The 17,245-nt window shown below is 37.1% G+C and overlaps 1 protein-coding gene across 1 annotated transcript; it reads right to left on the bottom strand.

Annotated features, from left to right (window-relative positions):
* Positions 1-8,073: 8,073 nt before the first annotated feature.
* LOC131066509 (subtilisin-like protease SBT2.2) lies at positions 8,074-16,659 on the bottom strand. Its single transcript, XM_058001283.2, has 10 exons — positions 15,877-16,659; positions 14,929-15,082; positions 14,273-14,667; positions 14,071-14,166; positions 12,624-12,696; positions 12,184-12,466; positions 11,741-12,063; positions 11,268-11,535; positions 8,952-9,233; positions 8,074-8,694 (listed from the first exon to the last, which is right to left on the bottom strand). Exons 1-10 carry the CDS (start codon positions 16,116-16,118, stop codon positions 8,276-8,278), a joined length of 2,535 nt encoding a protein of 844 aa, XP_057857266.2. The 5' UTR covers positions 16,119-16,659; the 3' UTR covers positions 8,074-8,275.
* Between the last annotated feature and the right edge of the window lie 586 nt (positions 16,660-17,245).

Genomic DNA, 17,245 nt, shown 5'->3' on the forward strand with positions numbered 1-17,245 from the left:
TGGTATTTGGCAATTCTGTTTTGGCACTTTGATGGTTTTTCCATCTTGTGTTGCCATCAATGCCAAAGGGGGATATTGTTGGCATTTTGGTATGGTTTTGTCATTAATGTCAACACCTACTAAAATACTAGCACTTTGGAGATCCAGCAGCATTCACCGGCAAGCAAGTAACTATTGCATAGTTACTGGTATATGGTACATCGGCAGGATATAATGATCACCGGCACTTGGAATGGCAAGGAAGACACTTGGTAATATCGAAGACATCGTGTGGACATCTTGTCTTAATGAATTGATCATTGGTATATTCATATTTGCATATTTGCTTTTACCGGCAAATAGGTCCAGGGTTATCCAGGGTTACATCGGCAGGTTTATCTTTTCCAGATCAGTTTGGCACGCTATGGAGATGATTAATTATTGTTGTAAATGCATTAAGCCGACATGTTCAATCAGTTATTGCATCGGATATTATATTGTTTGTAAAATATTTTTATTGTAATATCTTGTAGAGCCGACCTACTAAAATTGGTCTTAGGTTATGGTATAAATGTAAGATCTTATTTGTAAGATCAAGTGTGGAATGCGAAAAAGAATTGTGTGAAGGTATATGCGAGATTAAGAAGAGCTATACACGCAGACATCATTTGAAGGTGAAGCTAGGTTTTTGTGAAAGCATATCAGCATTACATCGGTACTGAATCCAGCATATGAAGATGCTATTTTGTGCAGTACATTCTTACTAGATTTAACCATCCAACTGTAGTCAGTGTGACTCCCATTTGTGTTTGAGCAGTGAGCTCTAGGCGTTTGGTCTTTCTGTATGTGCAAGCCCCATTTATGCACACTTACTATCTGCAGTAGTATCATCTGATTGTGGGTAAGGTTTCCCACCGTGGTTTTTCCCCTTACAGGGTTTCCACGTACAAATACTGGTGTTATGTGTTGTGGATGACTTTGTGCTTATGTTTCATGCACTAATCTTTACTGGTATAGCAATTAACTGTTAAAACTGTCTACCGACATACTTAACTGGTTTACCGGTATTAAACATTAAGTTGGTTAAGTTGTTTTTGGTTTGAATTTATTTGACAACTAATTCACCCCACCCCCCCTCTTAGTTGTCTCCGAGACCTAACAGTGATCCCACTTGTAGTGAGCATTTTTTGGTAGTGAGCCACCATTTGTAAAAATCACCTTAATCGATGTTTATATTGAGAACTAACATTCTCCATGGTTTTTCCCTTCTTGGGTTTTCCACATCATATCTGACATTCATTGTGTGATTTGTTGTATGTTTCTATTTTCATGTTATATCTATGTTAATTAATTCTATTGGTTTGAATCCGAATGTGAAAAGGATAAAAGAAATTGCTTTAAGTAATCAATTGATTCACCGCCTCTCTCTTAGTTGCCCGAATATTCAACATGTAGTCATCTCGACCCAAAACCAAATGTGTTAACCAAGGAGTAAGAACACACTAGGCATTTCATATCATGAACTCAATTGGTCCCAATTTACCTTCACATGTTTCCTCCAACTGGTGCATGTTTCCTTTCTTTGGCACATGCAATGGGACCTCTTATACAGTCACGAAGCTAACACAATGTGCACTCTATCACTTCTAACTCTCTATCTTTTCAAGCAAAACCTTTGAAACTTCATGTGTAGCCTTAATTTCCAAACTACAGTCCAAAATAATCAATAAGAGTAATTGTGGTACTAAAAGAAATGACAATGTGACCTAGTACAAATGCCACCTCTAAGAAGCAAACTTCAAAAACTTAGTGCAAACACTACTATACTTCTACGAATGTGCTAGATAATCAAGAACAACTAATTTTGGTACATATTTTGAATGTTGCGTCTATAATGATAACATTAACATTCTGCAATAGGCAATCTAGGTGGACATTAATGAAAGTATTTCTCCAACAGAATTTGTCCAATAATCTCCAATATAGGCAATTTGGGGGGTCATACCATCCTTGCAAATTGTGCGTGCACTTTCAATTGGGTATATGAGTTTAAAAGGAGTTTGAATGGTTTATGCTTCAATTTATTACACAAAATTGGACAACTAAGCCTATAAAATCATTGGTGACAATCCCCATTGTAAGGTAAGGCCAAATTTAACTGTTATGAATTTATTATGGTATTCACCCCTATTCTTGAGCACCATTTCCAACTACTATATGAATGTAACTTCTCAAATCTTGAGTTTAGAGTATTTTGTGTGTTTTGAAGTCCATTTGACAATTGGGAACAAGATTGAGGTAATAACTTGGAGGTAGGAGGTAGATATATCAATCATTGGTGTCATTTCATGTAGATCTAGGGCCCTGTACAACTATAATAGTTGTACCCACCTGTGACTAAGCTTTATGTGTTGAAATAGTCTTGCATTATATCAAACAAATATTTTTTCAATGTGAATTTGATGTGAAAATCATATGAATGTTTCTTCAAGTTTGCTAAATTGATATTTATCTCTATATTTATGGACAACAATGTAATGAGAGATTAATTGTAAAATTAGATGTTTATGGTGTGGATTGGGATGCTTAGCTCAATGATTGGGGAAGTGTGGATTTGACACCCCGCTAGTAGGAGTTTGAGGGTATAGCCCTTCAAAATAAATTATTAACAAAAAAGTTAAAAGACAGTGCAAGAAGTAAACAATGCAGATAGTAAAGCAACAAGAAAAGGAAATGATGATAGAGCATAGATGCTAAAGTACTAGTAGATGCATTAAAACAAAAAATTAGAGGAAAAAATTACACCTAACTAACAAAAGCACTAATCCATAGAGTAGAAGTCCTAATCTACATAGGCACTAATACATTGGGCATACGCACTAATCCAAAGGTCCTACAAGAAAACAAATAAAATTATAGAAACAAAAAGATAACAAACAAAGAAGATAAGTAAGAATCGATGATTAAGATTCAATGTTTAACAGATAGCTAGGGTTGAATGAGAGTGAAGGCATAGGTTAAGGGCTTAACTTTGTGACAAGTGTCACAAGGTAGAGGCATGAAACATACATGTGAGAGTTAGGTGTGCTCATGCACATGGTGATACTCGTGAAAGGGACAAGAGAGGGAAGTAGTGTGTCTACTTCATGACACATGTAAGAGGTAGGGTACCTATGAGGTAATCTTTGCATATTCACACATGTGTAAGCATGAGAGGGGTGGGGACAACTATCACATGAAGGCAAGTTTGTAAGAAACTTGAGTTGTTTCGCTTATGTTGTCATTGATGTCAACCTATTTGATGTTGTCATTAATGCCACTATGTGTGGTGTGGATGTTGTAGATGGTCCAGAAATGAGTGTTCAAGTGCTGCTATGTCCATTGGTGGTGTTGCTGAGTTAGTATGAGGTGTTTTCAGAAAGTTGGTCTAGTGGGAGTTTCAATATGCAAGAAACATTATTTAAATGTGTAGTGTCATAAAATTGCGACCCTAGCAATTTTTGACTACATTAGGGTCCTCATGCACGCGAGATCAAATCCTCTAGCCTGATCGGAGACCGGAGACTGCTCAACCCTCAGAGTCTACTTCTTTCTTGGCCTCCGCATCACCCCGTCCACACTCTGCCCTGGAGAAAGGGGTAGGACAGGGGCGTGGCGCCCTTGTCCTCCCAGGATAGGGGCATGGCGCCCCTGTCCCTGCCCTATTATGGGGCATGACCTTCCTAGAGCATGCATTGTGGGTTGTGCATTGGGCAGGAAACTCCCCCGATGTCGGCCTATGATGAAAATCAAATCCACTAGCATGTATTTAAGGGGCATTCGTCCTCTCGTTTGCATAAGTTGAATAAGTCGAAGTTGGATAAGATTGGAGTGGGTCAAGTTGCATAAGCGATCAAGCATTTTTTTCCAACATTGAGCATTCTCAAGTCTCCCTTCAAGGCTAGGTGTTGCATTCAAGTCAAGGATTGAACCATTGAAGAGGAGATTGAGTCCAACATTCAATTCCACACAAGCACTTCTATCAGCATTGCTATCACAACCTCCCTTGAGGTGATTTACAATTCAATCTTTTATTTACATCTACTTGCACGTATTTTCTTTCATTACTTGGTTAATTCCAAAATTGGGGTTTGACCTAAAGGTAAACCCCCAATCCCAACCCATTTCCCTCTCTTTTATGTGTGTAGGTTGCAGGTGCGCAACTGTAGTTTCGGATTCAGGCTCCATTTGCAAAGGCGGAAAACCCCTTTTCATTTCGCGGATTTTTTGGAGGACCGTGTACATTCCCGCCACGGTCTGGACAACTTTTCCTCAAATTCGCAGGGCGACTTCGTCTCGACATATTACTGTCAGATCCAGGTGCACAGCTTCATCCCATACTCCGATCTCAAGTTATAATCAGTTCTTTGTCACTTTTACACTACATAATTCAATCAATTCCTTTCCATTTCAAATAAGAAAGAGGGGATCAACTTATCATTCCCATTTCATTCAGAATTCAATCTTCATCCTTGAAGGTTGAATCTAGTGAATCCTCACCTCCTCTTCCAATGTAACTATGTGAAAAGTGTTTGAAGGGAAATCCGTAGTGAAACTCTCATCTCTCCTTGAAGGGAAGGGTAGTTTTCCTCTTGATCTCTCATGCACATTTCACCAACATTACAAAATGTAGGAAAGAGTATTTAATGTTCTCTTGGAAGAATGCTCTACATTCCTCTAGTCTTTTATGTTCATGGCCTATGGTACTGGATATAATGTTTATGTTTTGTGGATATTGCACTATCGTGTTTTCAAGTTCTCAGTTGCTCAGATGATATTGATTGTGGTGATTTGCTAACAATGAGGTTGTCTGTCAGGACTATCCAAGGAATGTTTTGCATTGCTTCGCTATGGTGATTTAGGTGTTGTGGCTTGGAGGACATTTTCATATGGTTTGTACAATGTTCCAGTTCAAATTTCTAGTGTTGATTCGTTCAGCAAGTGAAGTTATGTTGTTATGTGTTAGTGTTGTTAGCTATGGTAGTCTCTTACTGACTTGAGTGGTGTATTTTGTTTGGATCGTGTCTTTTGGTCTTAATATATGTTGGAGATTGAATTAGGATGTTGATATGGGTCTAACCATGGCGTGGGTAGATCTCCATTGAGTATTTTGCATTGGTTGATGTCTTTGGGTCGATTAGTTAACACATTTATTTATTGTTCTACACGTTACGGTTGATGTCGACTTTGGTAGATGTTCTAGCATGTGCAATTCATTGGAATCAACTTTGGAAAATGTGTTCTAATGTGTTTGGGTCCCCTTTATCTCCTGGAGTGGACCATATTTTATAGTTTTTGTCCAAGTGGCCGAATTCATGTATATTTTGTCTACGGCTAACCTAGTTGAAGGTTTCAATGTATAACCTTGTATAAATAGATGTGTGGATGTATGAGTCGAGTTATGGAATGTATGTGGATTGTTGTGAATTAGATATGAATGATTTGCAAGCAGCAAAATTGTGAATTTTAGTTTGTGATGATCTTCACTAATCATGTCTTCAATGTGTTAGTATGTTGAGATAGTGAATGAAGTCAGTGATTTGCCATGAGTTGAGATAGTAAATGAAGTCAATGATGCTCGCCATGACATTGTTCACTTGACATAGTGGATCAAGGATAGTTTCATGACCAAGAGATTTTGTTCATTACAGTTCATTATTCCCCGTACTTGCCAAAAGATAGTGTGTCCTTTGGCAACCTGTGCAACTCTTTGTATCTTGTCCTAAAATTGTGTCTCAGTATTGCAAGTCTTTTGTATAAATTGCCTTGAGGTTGTGTGCCTTAGTCTTGCAAGTCCTATAAGGTGCAGTGATCCCCTTGGCCTTGAGGCCAAAACATTGTAGTTAATTGTCCACATTGTGAGTGTTATTCTCACTGCGGTTTTTCCCTTCTTGGGTTTTCCATGTAAATCTGGTGTTCTTTTGTGTGTTGTGCTTTGTACTTTCATGTTTCATATTTTCAGTGATAAGTTAATTGTGAACTGAAGGTTAAATGATAATAAGTAAAGTATTTTAAGGTCCGGACTGATTCACACACACACCCACACCCCCCTTCCCCCACGCCCCCATTATCTAAGCCCTATGGTGTGTTCAACAATTGGTATTAGAGCAAGGTTTCTCTGAGATAAGCTTAACCACTTGAGGAAGATCTAGGATGGCACAAGAAGTCTATTTGAAGGCATTTAAGTTTGATGGCACGAATTACTCTACTTGGAAGTCGCAAATGGAATATCATTTGAGTTCACTATCTCTTGGAATATGAGAATTTATCAAGAGTGGATATATTGCTCCACAAAGTGGCTCTACCACTCCAAATGAAGTCAAGAATTGTGAAAGTATTGCCAAGGCAAGAAAAATACTTGATAGTAGTTTGAGTGACTCAAAGTTTTTCAAGACCACTGGATTTGGGATAAATCGAGCAGTTTTTATGAAGGAGATGAGAAAACCAAGAAAGTCAAATTGCAAAATCTAAAGCACACATTTGAGACATTGGGGATGTCTAAAGATGAGAACATTGAAAGCTAATGCAACGAGTGAATGGTGTTGTCAATGCAATCAGAGCTATTGGTGGAATAATGGAAAAAGGTGAAGTTGTAGGAAAAGTGATGAGAACATTGTCTAAAAGTTGTAAGCCTAAGAAGTTTGTCATTGAAGAAAGTCATGATATGGATAAGTACACCTTAGATCAGTTATATGGGGCACTCTTTGTCTTTGAGATTGCAGTTTTTTAGTGAGCAACACAATGAGGAGGAGGCAGCATTCAAAGTTACCAAGAAGATTGAAGATGAGCCTAAATCAAACAATACCAATACCTGGATGAAGTGGAAGGAAAAAACACTTGGATGAAACAAAATATCAAACGAACGAGTAGATGGGGAATTAATATGCACAATTGCCCAAACAAATTTGCAGAAATGAAAAGGCATTTGCGAGAGTCAAAGTGGTGCTATGGGCAAAACATCTAGGACAAAAAAGGAAATACTATGTCAAGCATTTCAATCCCACATGTGACCATTAACCAAAACACTACATAGAAGATGTAAAATGGAAAGCTAAACTGCTAATAGCCCAGTTAAGAATTAGCTTACACCATATGAGGTGCCAAATGGTGAGGTGGAAAACAGCCGTGGAAAACAGTCAAAGAGGAATGGGATGATAGGGTTTGTTGTCTTTGCACTTCAAGGTTGGTGGAAAGACTGACATTACACATGGAGTGTTCAACATTTGAAGACATTTAGGGCAAATATTCTAATATTCTAAAAATGGAGTGTCTAAATACTTTGTTAGAAGAGGAATGAGTCTCTAAAGATGACAAATCACTTTGGTCAAAATTCACAACCGAAGAAACTTGATCAGCAAAGCTTAATGGTCACAATATGTTTGTGACTGAAGTTTGTTGGTTGGATCTTTTAGAGTCATTGCATTGTTTTCAATTTTGGATTCCATAGCTTGCTCTCGTAGACCTCACTAATAAATTTCATTTCATTGATGAGAGTTAAAGTGCCCTTGAGCTCAAAACAATCCCAAGAAATAAACTTCTTAATATGCCTGCGATATATTTTGAGAGAGTACTAAAATATGCTGAATTTAATTGTAGTTTATTAACACCGTACAAGAAAAAAAATGACAAACAGTAATGTGAAAGTAAAGATCTGACTATTTTTTTCTGCCACTGCTATTTGGCCCTTTCTACAAGCATTTCTTATCTCATCTTCTCTTCTTGTTCAAAATGTGTTAAAGAAATGAGCTTGTAACGACACACTGGGCCGGATTATTTTAGCATAATAAACATGTACTTGGATAGTGCTTGTCTAGATACAGATAAAGCTATCTTAAAATATAATAATATCATATGTTGGGAGATAATGCTAGCCTTAATTGCTTCAAGCTATGCTGACATTATTTGCTCTTCTGTAAGTAAGAGTTTGTAGGTTTTGAATATAGTAGTGTCTTCATATAACAAGATTGATCTTATCCATGCCATACAATTATATACTGACTGGTTATAATGTGAAACCTACAACATTGGAGTCTTGTTAATCATGCTCAGTATCTGTTTGGATGGAAGATAGTTTTTTTTATTGAAATAAATTTTGATTGGTACATTGCAAAACAGATGCCCTTGCAATATAAATTGCTTATACATCAAAAACCTGTAATAGTTAATATAATATGAACAAATGGATGACAAATCGTACACCCTCAAAATGGAAAGGACTAAATTAGAATGAACAAATCAATCAAACCAATAAATGCAATCAGGTATAGCTGTTTTGTGTGATCTTTGTAATGACTGAGAGGGGAATGACTAAGTTGTGTCCGTTATTCCCAACTAAAAGAATTCTTCCAAAGCTTGGGTTAGTACTATTAGTTGTGGCATTAAGAACTATTGTAAGCTTCTTGGTCTCCCCCTTGTCAGCTCTGAATGAAAATGGCGTAATAGTAACAGACACACCCCATGGTGGACTCCAGAGAACTTTGTAGTTTTCACTAGCTGCAATATTTGTAAGACTCCTCTGAATGGTACGAGAATTAATCAAAGTACCCACTGTGATTGAAGGAATGTTGAGATCAGAACCCATTCCAGTGTCTGATTTACACACACAACCAGTGTAATTGAGAACCAATGGTGCTGATCCATTTATGCTACATAAGAATGCGACATAATCATCGAAACCTGGAATTTAACCATATCAATGAAAGTGAGCTCATGCATATTGGGATTTTTATTCTATGGTTGCAATTTGAACTCATATAAGAAACAGTACAAAAATTGGTGTTCAGAGAACAATATCCTATTCACTGCAATGAAATGAAAGAGCTAAGAAGTGTCTAAAATAGAATCTATCATCAAATTAGGTTTACTAGCTGTTATGAGAACAGACTCTGCAATTAGATATCATTTGTTTATGGGAAATAGACTGGAATTTCTACCTGCATTGAATATTAGTCCTGGATCTAAAGCAGCAGTTGGATTGACAGACCCACTTCCCATGTCAAAAGGGGTGGCTGGAGTCAGATCAGCATCAGGATTGCTGAAGGAATGCTGTGCCATAATTGGTGATCCTTGCTTGTCATAGACTGATGCAGTGGTGGATAATGCTGAACCAATGGCTGCTGGGTTGAAATTGGAATATTTCTGTTTCACAAGAGCTGCCACTCCTGCTATATGTGGTGCTGCCATGCTTGTCCCAGATAACATTGCAAAATTTTCACCTATTTAGCAAGAAATTTGAAGCACTGAGTTCTCTTTCGTCATTTATTTTGATAATATCATGCAAGATCTATTGTGTGAATTTGAAGATCATCTATCACATTATTGATTATACCAAGAGGAATGTAAAAATTTGAATGTCAAAAATGGCATTTAGCTGCCATGCTTGTCTCAGATAACATTGCAAAATTTTCACCTATTTAGCAAGAAATTTGAAGCACTGAGTTCTCTTTCGTCATTTATTTTGATAATATCATGCAAGATCTATCGTGTGAATTTGAAGATCGTCTATCCCATTATACCAAGAGGAATGTAAAAATTTGAATGTCAAAAATGGCATTTAACTGGTCAAGGGAAGATTGAAAATATTGTGTTCCAAATGCAAATCAAGGCCAGCCTTTTTTTTGCATTTCAAAATAACTGCATACTACTCTGGATAAGATTAATAGTTCTCTATATAATAGGCATTTCTATATATTGCAGTGGTTTTTGGTAGAAAGACCACTTCAGATTATTCAGAATAAGCAATGTATAGCTACAACTACCACCCTGGCAGCAATATTTAATTATAATTATAATTACCTTATAGCAAACTGGTTGCATCATTCATCATTTCATAATGAAAATCTTGGACTAAGTATATGCCAGATAGTAGTAGATTATTTCACCTATTATTTATCCAATAAATCAAATATTTTAATGGACACTAATCAGCATTTAATTTTGCTAATAGCAATGTATCCTAATAAACAATTGATAATTGATTGGCATGCCTATCAAATTCAAAACTTATTGTTGCTCTTCATGAAACATGGACCACTTTATAAGGTCGTTAATACACTGTCCAGATAAATTGGCAGATGGAAGAAGTTGGACACTTGGTTGCTTGAATGCATAGAGTATTTATGTTTCAGGCAGATGGATGATGTTGGATGCTTGGTTGGTTGAATGCATAGAGTATTTATGTTTCTGCTAAGAAATAGTCCAGAAGACTCGAACCAATCCATTTTGGAGATATGAATTTAAATGAATTTGCTAGGCATCAGAACTGAAGGTCCATGGGGTGGAGCTTTCTGGTTTCTCTTAAGAGGATCTGAAAAGCTATTTTAGGTCCTGTCATGCTGCTAAGAGTAGCATATAGTCCTAAGTTGTGCTGAAATTTCCAAGCAATGTTAGAGAGAAAGTTGGAAGCTGTGAGGCAAGTGTGAAGAATCATAAAAGTAGATGCGCTTTTAAGAGAATCTGCACGAATCTTATCCATTTTAGAAATCCTTGAGTGCAAAACTGCAAATAAAGGTTTATTGGGCACAGCATGGCCCAAAACTTTCTAACAATTCAGAAGTGTCACACGAGGTACAAGACCCTGGTTTACTGTCTTTGCCAACCTCTTTCCCTATAATACAAATGTGGTAGATTTCATCATTGGATTAATGAGTGTCTGTCAGCATAGAAGACTAAGATACTCCCTCAAACACTAGATTGGTTGGATTACATGGCTGATATATATGTGTGGGGGGTTTTGTAGATCCTGTTTGGTATGATCTTGACTATATGCTGTAGAAAAGCTACTTAAAGCAAACCATATGCAGGTGGACTGCTTAATATTGCAGGCTTCTTACCATATAAATTACTTAAAACGTGTAGGTAAGATTCACACATGACTTCAGAGAATCATTCTGCATACAATATATATGAAAAAATAATGACTTACTAAACATTAACAGCTCCCAAACAAATAATCAACAATAAACATACTGAAGAAATTTTAATGATTATGTGCAGAAGCAAAAATGTGGCTAGATGAAACTTTTGATGACTTTGGAACTGGAACGTTTGATGGTTTACCTTGATCAGATTGCAACAGGCTTCATAGGAGTCATGGTAAGAGTAAATTATAAAGAGAAAACTGGATAGCCGCAGGCTTTAAAAACATTTCACAAAAAAGTCTTGAAATTGTTGATGATAAGCATCACCCGAAGGAATAATTACTAATGAGGAAATATTTGTGGTGGTGGAGTCGAATGGTAAAAAGATACCTTCAAATTCGGCTGAATCAGTGCCAACAGAGCTCCAGGCACCCCATATGAGATGCCCAGGAGCTATGATATTTGGTTTCAACACGTCTGCTGCATCCATTAAATTGTTGTTGAGATTGGGGCCTCTTGAAGAATAATACACTAACTTAGGGCCAGTTTTACTGTAATTAGCTTTCATTCCTCCAAGGATTCTTGCAACTCCTCCAAACTTCAGTACCCTGTCTGATTCATTTCTGACTATGGAATCATTGTAGTATTTCAGAAAAATCTGAAAAATTTACACAAACTCAATGTCAATCAGAGTGAAGGACTATTTCTTTTCCTCTTTCTCTCTCCCCTTTTCACATGCATATATAACACTTCCAACTGCTTACATCATCAAAGGAACTGGATAGAACATACTACTATAAATGCCTATTAAATTATGAGAGAACCCATTTAGATGCAGTCCATAATTAATATTAAAGCATTACCTTGGAATTATCAGCAGATTGAATTATCACACCAGGTATCATCATAGGAACTGGATTCATCTGAAATCCAACCACAAAAGGATCTGTGTAGAAGACAATTCCTGCAGCACTCAAATTTTTTGCAGTCATAACTGCTCGTCTCACAGAAGATAGGCCAAGCACAAAACGTATTGTGTAGCTACAGATCAGGAGGTTTCCTTCAACAATTTCCTCTTCCAAGATATTGGGATCTTGGCATTCATTAGCATACATATCATCAGTTCCATTCTTTTGGGCATGGACAGCGGCAACTAGATTGAACATATCATCATCGTCTGTCCCAGCTGAAAATGCCAAGAAAAGCAGTTTTAGTGTACAGATTAATACCTATTACCTGATGACATCATCACAACTGCAAAGGACTAGTAAAGAAAGTAAAAAATTTCAGTATAGGTTTTACTCACGTGCAAGCCCAACTCCTGATATTGTTAGATTGTTGCCAAGAACTATTGAATTGTTATAACTACGATCATGGGTAGCAGCTCCCACTGTGAATATCCATGGACTGAAAGATAAAATGCTCTTTGGAGTTGGCCCAGTGTTTCCTGCAGCTTGAACAACAAATATTCCAGCTTTCACAGCAGATAACAATGCCATGTCTATTGGGTTGAAGAAGGTTGCAATCCCAGGAGGTGGCCTGCCAGGTGTAATTGAGAGTGACAGGATATCGACCCCATCTTGAGCTGCCTAGAATATGGACACATAAAATGTATTGTCATATTCTCTGAGGAAACCTATGGAAAATGCAAGAATCCCAATATCCTACTAGTTTTAGATTATAAATTCAGCAGGCAATTCATGCCAACAGAAATTCTGAACAGTTCAGGGAAGCATAGAATCTGACCTGATCTATTGCAGCTACAACATCTGCTGCAAATCCTCCAAAGCCTGAATACAAGGCCTTGTAAATTGCAATGCTGCAGAAATCAATGTAAAGAGTGTTAGCATATGATCATCAGTTTCAGTATGGAAACATGTTTACTTAAGGACTAAATTTATTGTAACCCAAATTGGGGGAATGACTTTTTAGCACCAATGCCCAAGAAAACTTATTTCTTTGTTACTTTGATGTAGAGATTTAGCTACAGGGTTGACCAAATGAAGTTGAAGAGGTGTAGGAACATATTCAAAATCAATGCAGACATCTGTTGTGCCTGTATGAATGAATGGGTTAAAATTTAATTCCAACACATGTTTGCTCGTACAGCAGAACCTACTTATAAGAAACGCAACGTGATGAGAAACGAGATATTTACAAGTTGCGTATAAGAAATGGACACTTACTTTGGTAAGCTTTCTCCTAGATTTCTTTATGATTTAAAGTTTAAAAACCCATTCTTTATCTTTTGGAAGACTACACTTCCCTCAGTTGTCAGATGGCATAGCCTTCGTCAAACTTTCTCAAATGTGAAACATCAAATGCCAAGACCAGAAGTTAGGCTAGATCATGCTGAAAAGTATATTAATCTTTGTGAAGCATCGAAAGGTAGTGAAGTACATGGACAATTTTTGCAGAAACAATGTTATTTAAACAGTGACAAAAATCTATATTTTAGTTTTAAGATGAAAAAATCTCTATGATGGTATTTTAATTTTATTAGACCCCATTCTCATGGAAGGCCATGCATTGCAGTTGATTTTGATTCTTATTGAGAATTTTTTGTTGATATTGCCATTATTTTTCAGTCAAAACGCATGAATTTTCTTAAAAAGGCGCAGAACTAGACAAGTAAGCCATGCAAATACCAACTGTAACTGTAAGTGGCAATATTCATTTTCGTAAATATATCATTCCCCTTCATTACTCATTTTTGCAGTAAAATTAAGCATTTTGTGGAGTGTTATATCGTATGCTCATTGCTCATAAAAAGTTAAAAACACAATCTTAATTAGACTCATTAGAAGAATTTCATGCCCATACGTTCCCATATATGCATAAGTAATGCAGAGCTAAAACTTAGATCTGATGTAAACGTCAATATTTATATAACCATTAATACAAAATTAGGTTGAAAGGGAAAGTTAAGGTAAAATTTTAAAGCCGAAGGCAAAAAATCCATTTGATGAGAAAATTATTTCTCCATGATGAGTTTTCTGAAAATTGAAGAAATACCAAAAAACCCAAATGGAGCAATACTGACTGGATTTTGATAGTTAGTTAACTCTGAAATTCCTCTAAATGCAACTTAACGATAATTTCTCTTGCACATACCATGCGTGCATTTATACTGACTGGACCGAACTAAAGATTTACAGGAAGTAATATATTAAGTGTGAAATGAAGTCATTACTGTGCACGAGGAGCCATGCCACTTGCATTTCCGAAATGGTGGCCACTAACAATAACAGAGATGCCATAGTTGCCAGCTGCTATGGATGCAATGTGCCTGCCATCATCCAAGACTAAATTCAATCAAGAGAGCACAGTAGCCATGCTCCAGGGAAAACCAAAACAACCCTAAAACAAAATTAAAATTTGATCAAATAACTCACGTTCCGTGACCAATTCCATCGTAAGGAGAGGCATAGTCTTCAGAGGCATTGAAAACACCCCTTGCAATTGCAGCGGCCGCAAAATGGCGAGCTCCTATAAGCTTCCGGTTACATGATCCTGAAGGGAAATCTCTGGTGACCTCACAAGCCCCCGTAAAATGGGCAGGAATTGGGTATACTTTTGTTCCTGTGTCTGAGAAGCTTGGGTGTTTGGGGTCTATGCCTGTATCAATAAATCCAATCACAATTCCTTCTCCTGCGCCTTCTGGTCCACCATATTGAACCCATGCTCCTTTTGGCAGGCCTAGAAAATCAGGGGTATGTGTTGTAGATAGGTGGACGGGGAAATCCCTTATCACTCGAGACACCTCTGGTCTTGTTGCAAGTGTTTCTGCCTTCACAATTATCCAACCATAACCAATTGTCAGAATATAGCAAGTAGGGGAAAAAAGAGTACCCAACAGAGAGGGCTTATGCCCTTAAATTTATTCAACCATGGAATTAATTCTATGATTCTGATTCTTCTGAATATTTGTTGCCGGTGAAATTCTAATATGACTGTTAACATTCTTAAACTTGTTTCAGGATTCTGGAACTGGGTTGTATATTAACCAAAGAGATGCAAGCCTCAAAAAATAGATTCTGCATAAAAGCACCTGTTGGGGAGTGATGAGAACGGAAAACCCATTGATCAGGTAATGATAGCTGTAGAGTTTCTTGTAAGTTCCTCTCTGAAATGTGCGCTTCAAAAGAGAGTCCTGTAGTCTAACGAGATAGGATGTGTAGTCGTTCATTCCTGTCCTTTGATGCCTGAAAAATCAAAAGTCCGTCACAATAAATCAACATACTATTATACTGAAAGAAGTAAAACGTTGCCGCTATAAGACTGGTAATTACTTGGAGAGAAGCCACTGCAAGGTACTGGATTTGTGACCAAACAGTAAAAGAGGTGTTTTTCTAGTTCACAAGGAATTTTTTTTTTTGTAAATAGATAATATGGTGAATCTGATACGCTTTTGGTTGATGAAATTAGTTAACTGTGTATAGACGACAGTGAAAACGGAATGGAAGCCAGCTTCGATCATAATCAGCATGTTTGGGCTCTGTTGTCAGCTTAAACACTAGCGTGATTAAAAGAAAGGGGCATTCATGTAACGCCCACAGGAAACTTATCGAAGCCGCCATTAAAAGGGAACATTTAAAGCAGGCAAGAGCTTTCAGAGAAGAAACACGTGTACCTAAGATGTCATGTTAACCAGAAACCGAAATTATATATTGAAGTCCACCAAGGGTAATGAGAATGGGCAAAATTACATAGTTTACAGGGCAACTCCACAAAATATTATAAAAGGAAACAGACAAGAGAGTGTACATGCACATGATATAATCCGACCAACTTCTCCAAATTGAACAATATATAGGAGCTACCATTACCAGAAACTTCAAGTACTAATGGCAGAAGTCCAAGATCAGCCATGGCCATTCTTAAAGTTATATAAGCTAAATGTTTGAACTTTGACTAACTCATGAGCAATCACTGAGGTGGGCAGAATTTTCTCCCTGCCGCACCCAAATTGTAGAAAAGAGAGAAGAAAAAAGGGCACCTTGATTTATGCAGCTTGTGCAAATTTCCAGTCTTGAGATTGTGCCTGTCAAGGCTAGTGATGAGGCTCGCATTCTTCAGGTGCACAAGAGAAGAGTCTCTCAGCATAACTATGTACACAATCTCTCCTCCGGGCAGAGCTGCATCAGTGAAGCAGCAGCAACAACAAAAAACCCATATAATCACCAAACTAGCCCAATAACAGTAACATTTCTTAGAGGAAGAAGCCTCTGCATCCTCCATACTGTGCTACTGCTAATCCACAACCTCTCACTTCTGCACAACCGATTCACTACCACTGAGCAACATTGAACTAACAGCACATATGTTATATGGACTGTGTGTGTCTGCCAAGTTAGACGTTAGGAGGTTAAAAAGGTGATGGGTGGCATTACAATGATTGTGCTGATGCTCCAACGGATTTCACATCCACCAAAACTTTTGTTGCTTGACCAGGGCCCAAGCAAATGGTATCCCGAGGACAGAGTTTTACCGACTGTTGAAATGAAGAATCACGGGCAGTACACAACACACTTGCACAGAAGGGAAGAGTGCCGTTGAAGGTTAACTGTGCTAAGTACCAAAAATGAGCTCTCTAACGGATCTTCCTTGTGTTTTTTTCCTGCCCAGGCTTCTTGTCTTACTATTTCCATTCCCAAGGTACAGACTGGCCACTATCAGCCCACTTATGTAACCAAGATTTTATTCATGCCCTGTCCCTTTTCTTCAACATAAAATACTCTCATCATGGGCCCAACGGCTTTGTGGGGTTTCCATTCTGTACACACCACTAGTTCAGTTAGATTTTGATATTGAATATGCATAGTATCTCTGTTTTGGCCATTGTCTGTCCTGCATACTTGATGATGCATTCTTTTTACCAAAATGATTATAAAAACATCAAAGAAGTATTATATTAATCTAATTAGATCTACATAGATGTTTATGTAATCAACTGAGCATTGACAGTATGATAATTAAAAAAATCTAAATAACTAAATAAAACATAGTGGTACGTAATTTAATGATTGTAAATTAATATTTTAAGTTAAAAAATTGGAACATATGATGTTTGACTATTAGATACAAGATAGAATTGTGTTATTTGTTTTAGTATTAGCATATTGTTTTTACTTTATTTAACATTAAGTTTGGGGATTGTAAAAATGTTATACATTTACAAATTTGGTCTAATAGAAATGTTTTACACTTATAGATTTGGTCTAAAATTATACAGAATTATACTTTTTGTTCACTTGATTTGTCATTATTTGTTCTACTTTCTTTGGTATCCAATGACTAGTCTTATTTAACAATACTTTGAAAATATTATCTTTAGTGTCATAAGGAGACATGTTCTCCTAGACCAA

The sequence above is a fragment of the Cryptomeria japonica genome, chromosome 8, assembly GCF_030272615.1.
Source record: "Cryptomeria japonica chromosome 8, Sugi_1.0, whole genome shotgun sequence".
NCBI classification, from domain to species: Eukaryota; Viridiplantae; Streptophyta; class Pinopsida; order Cupressales; family Cupressaceae; genus Cryptomeria; species Cryptomeria japonica.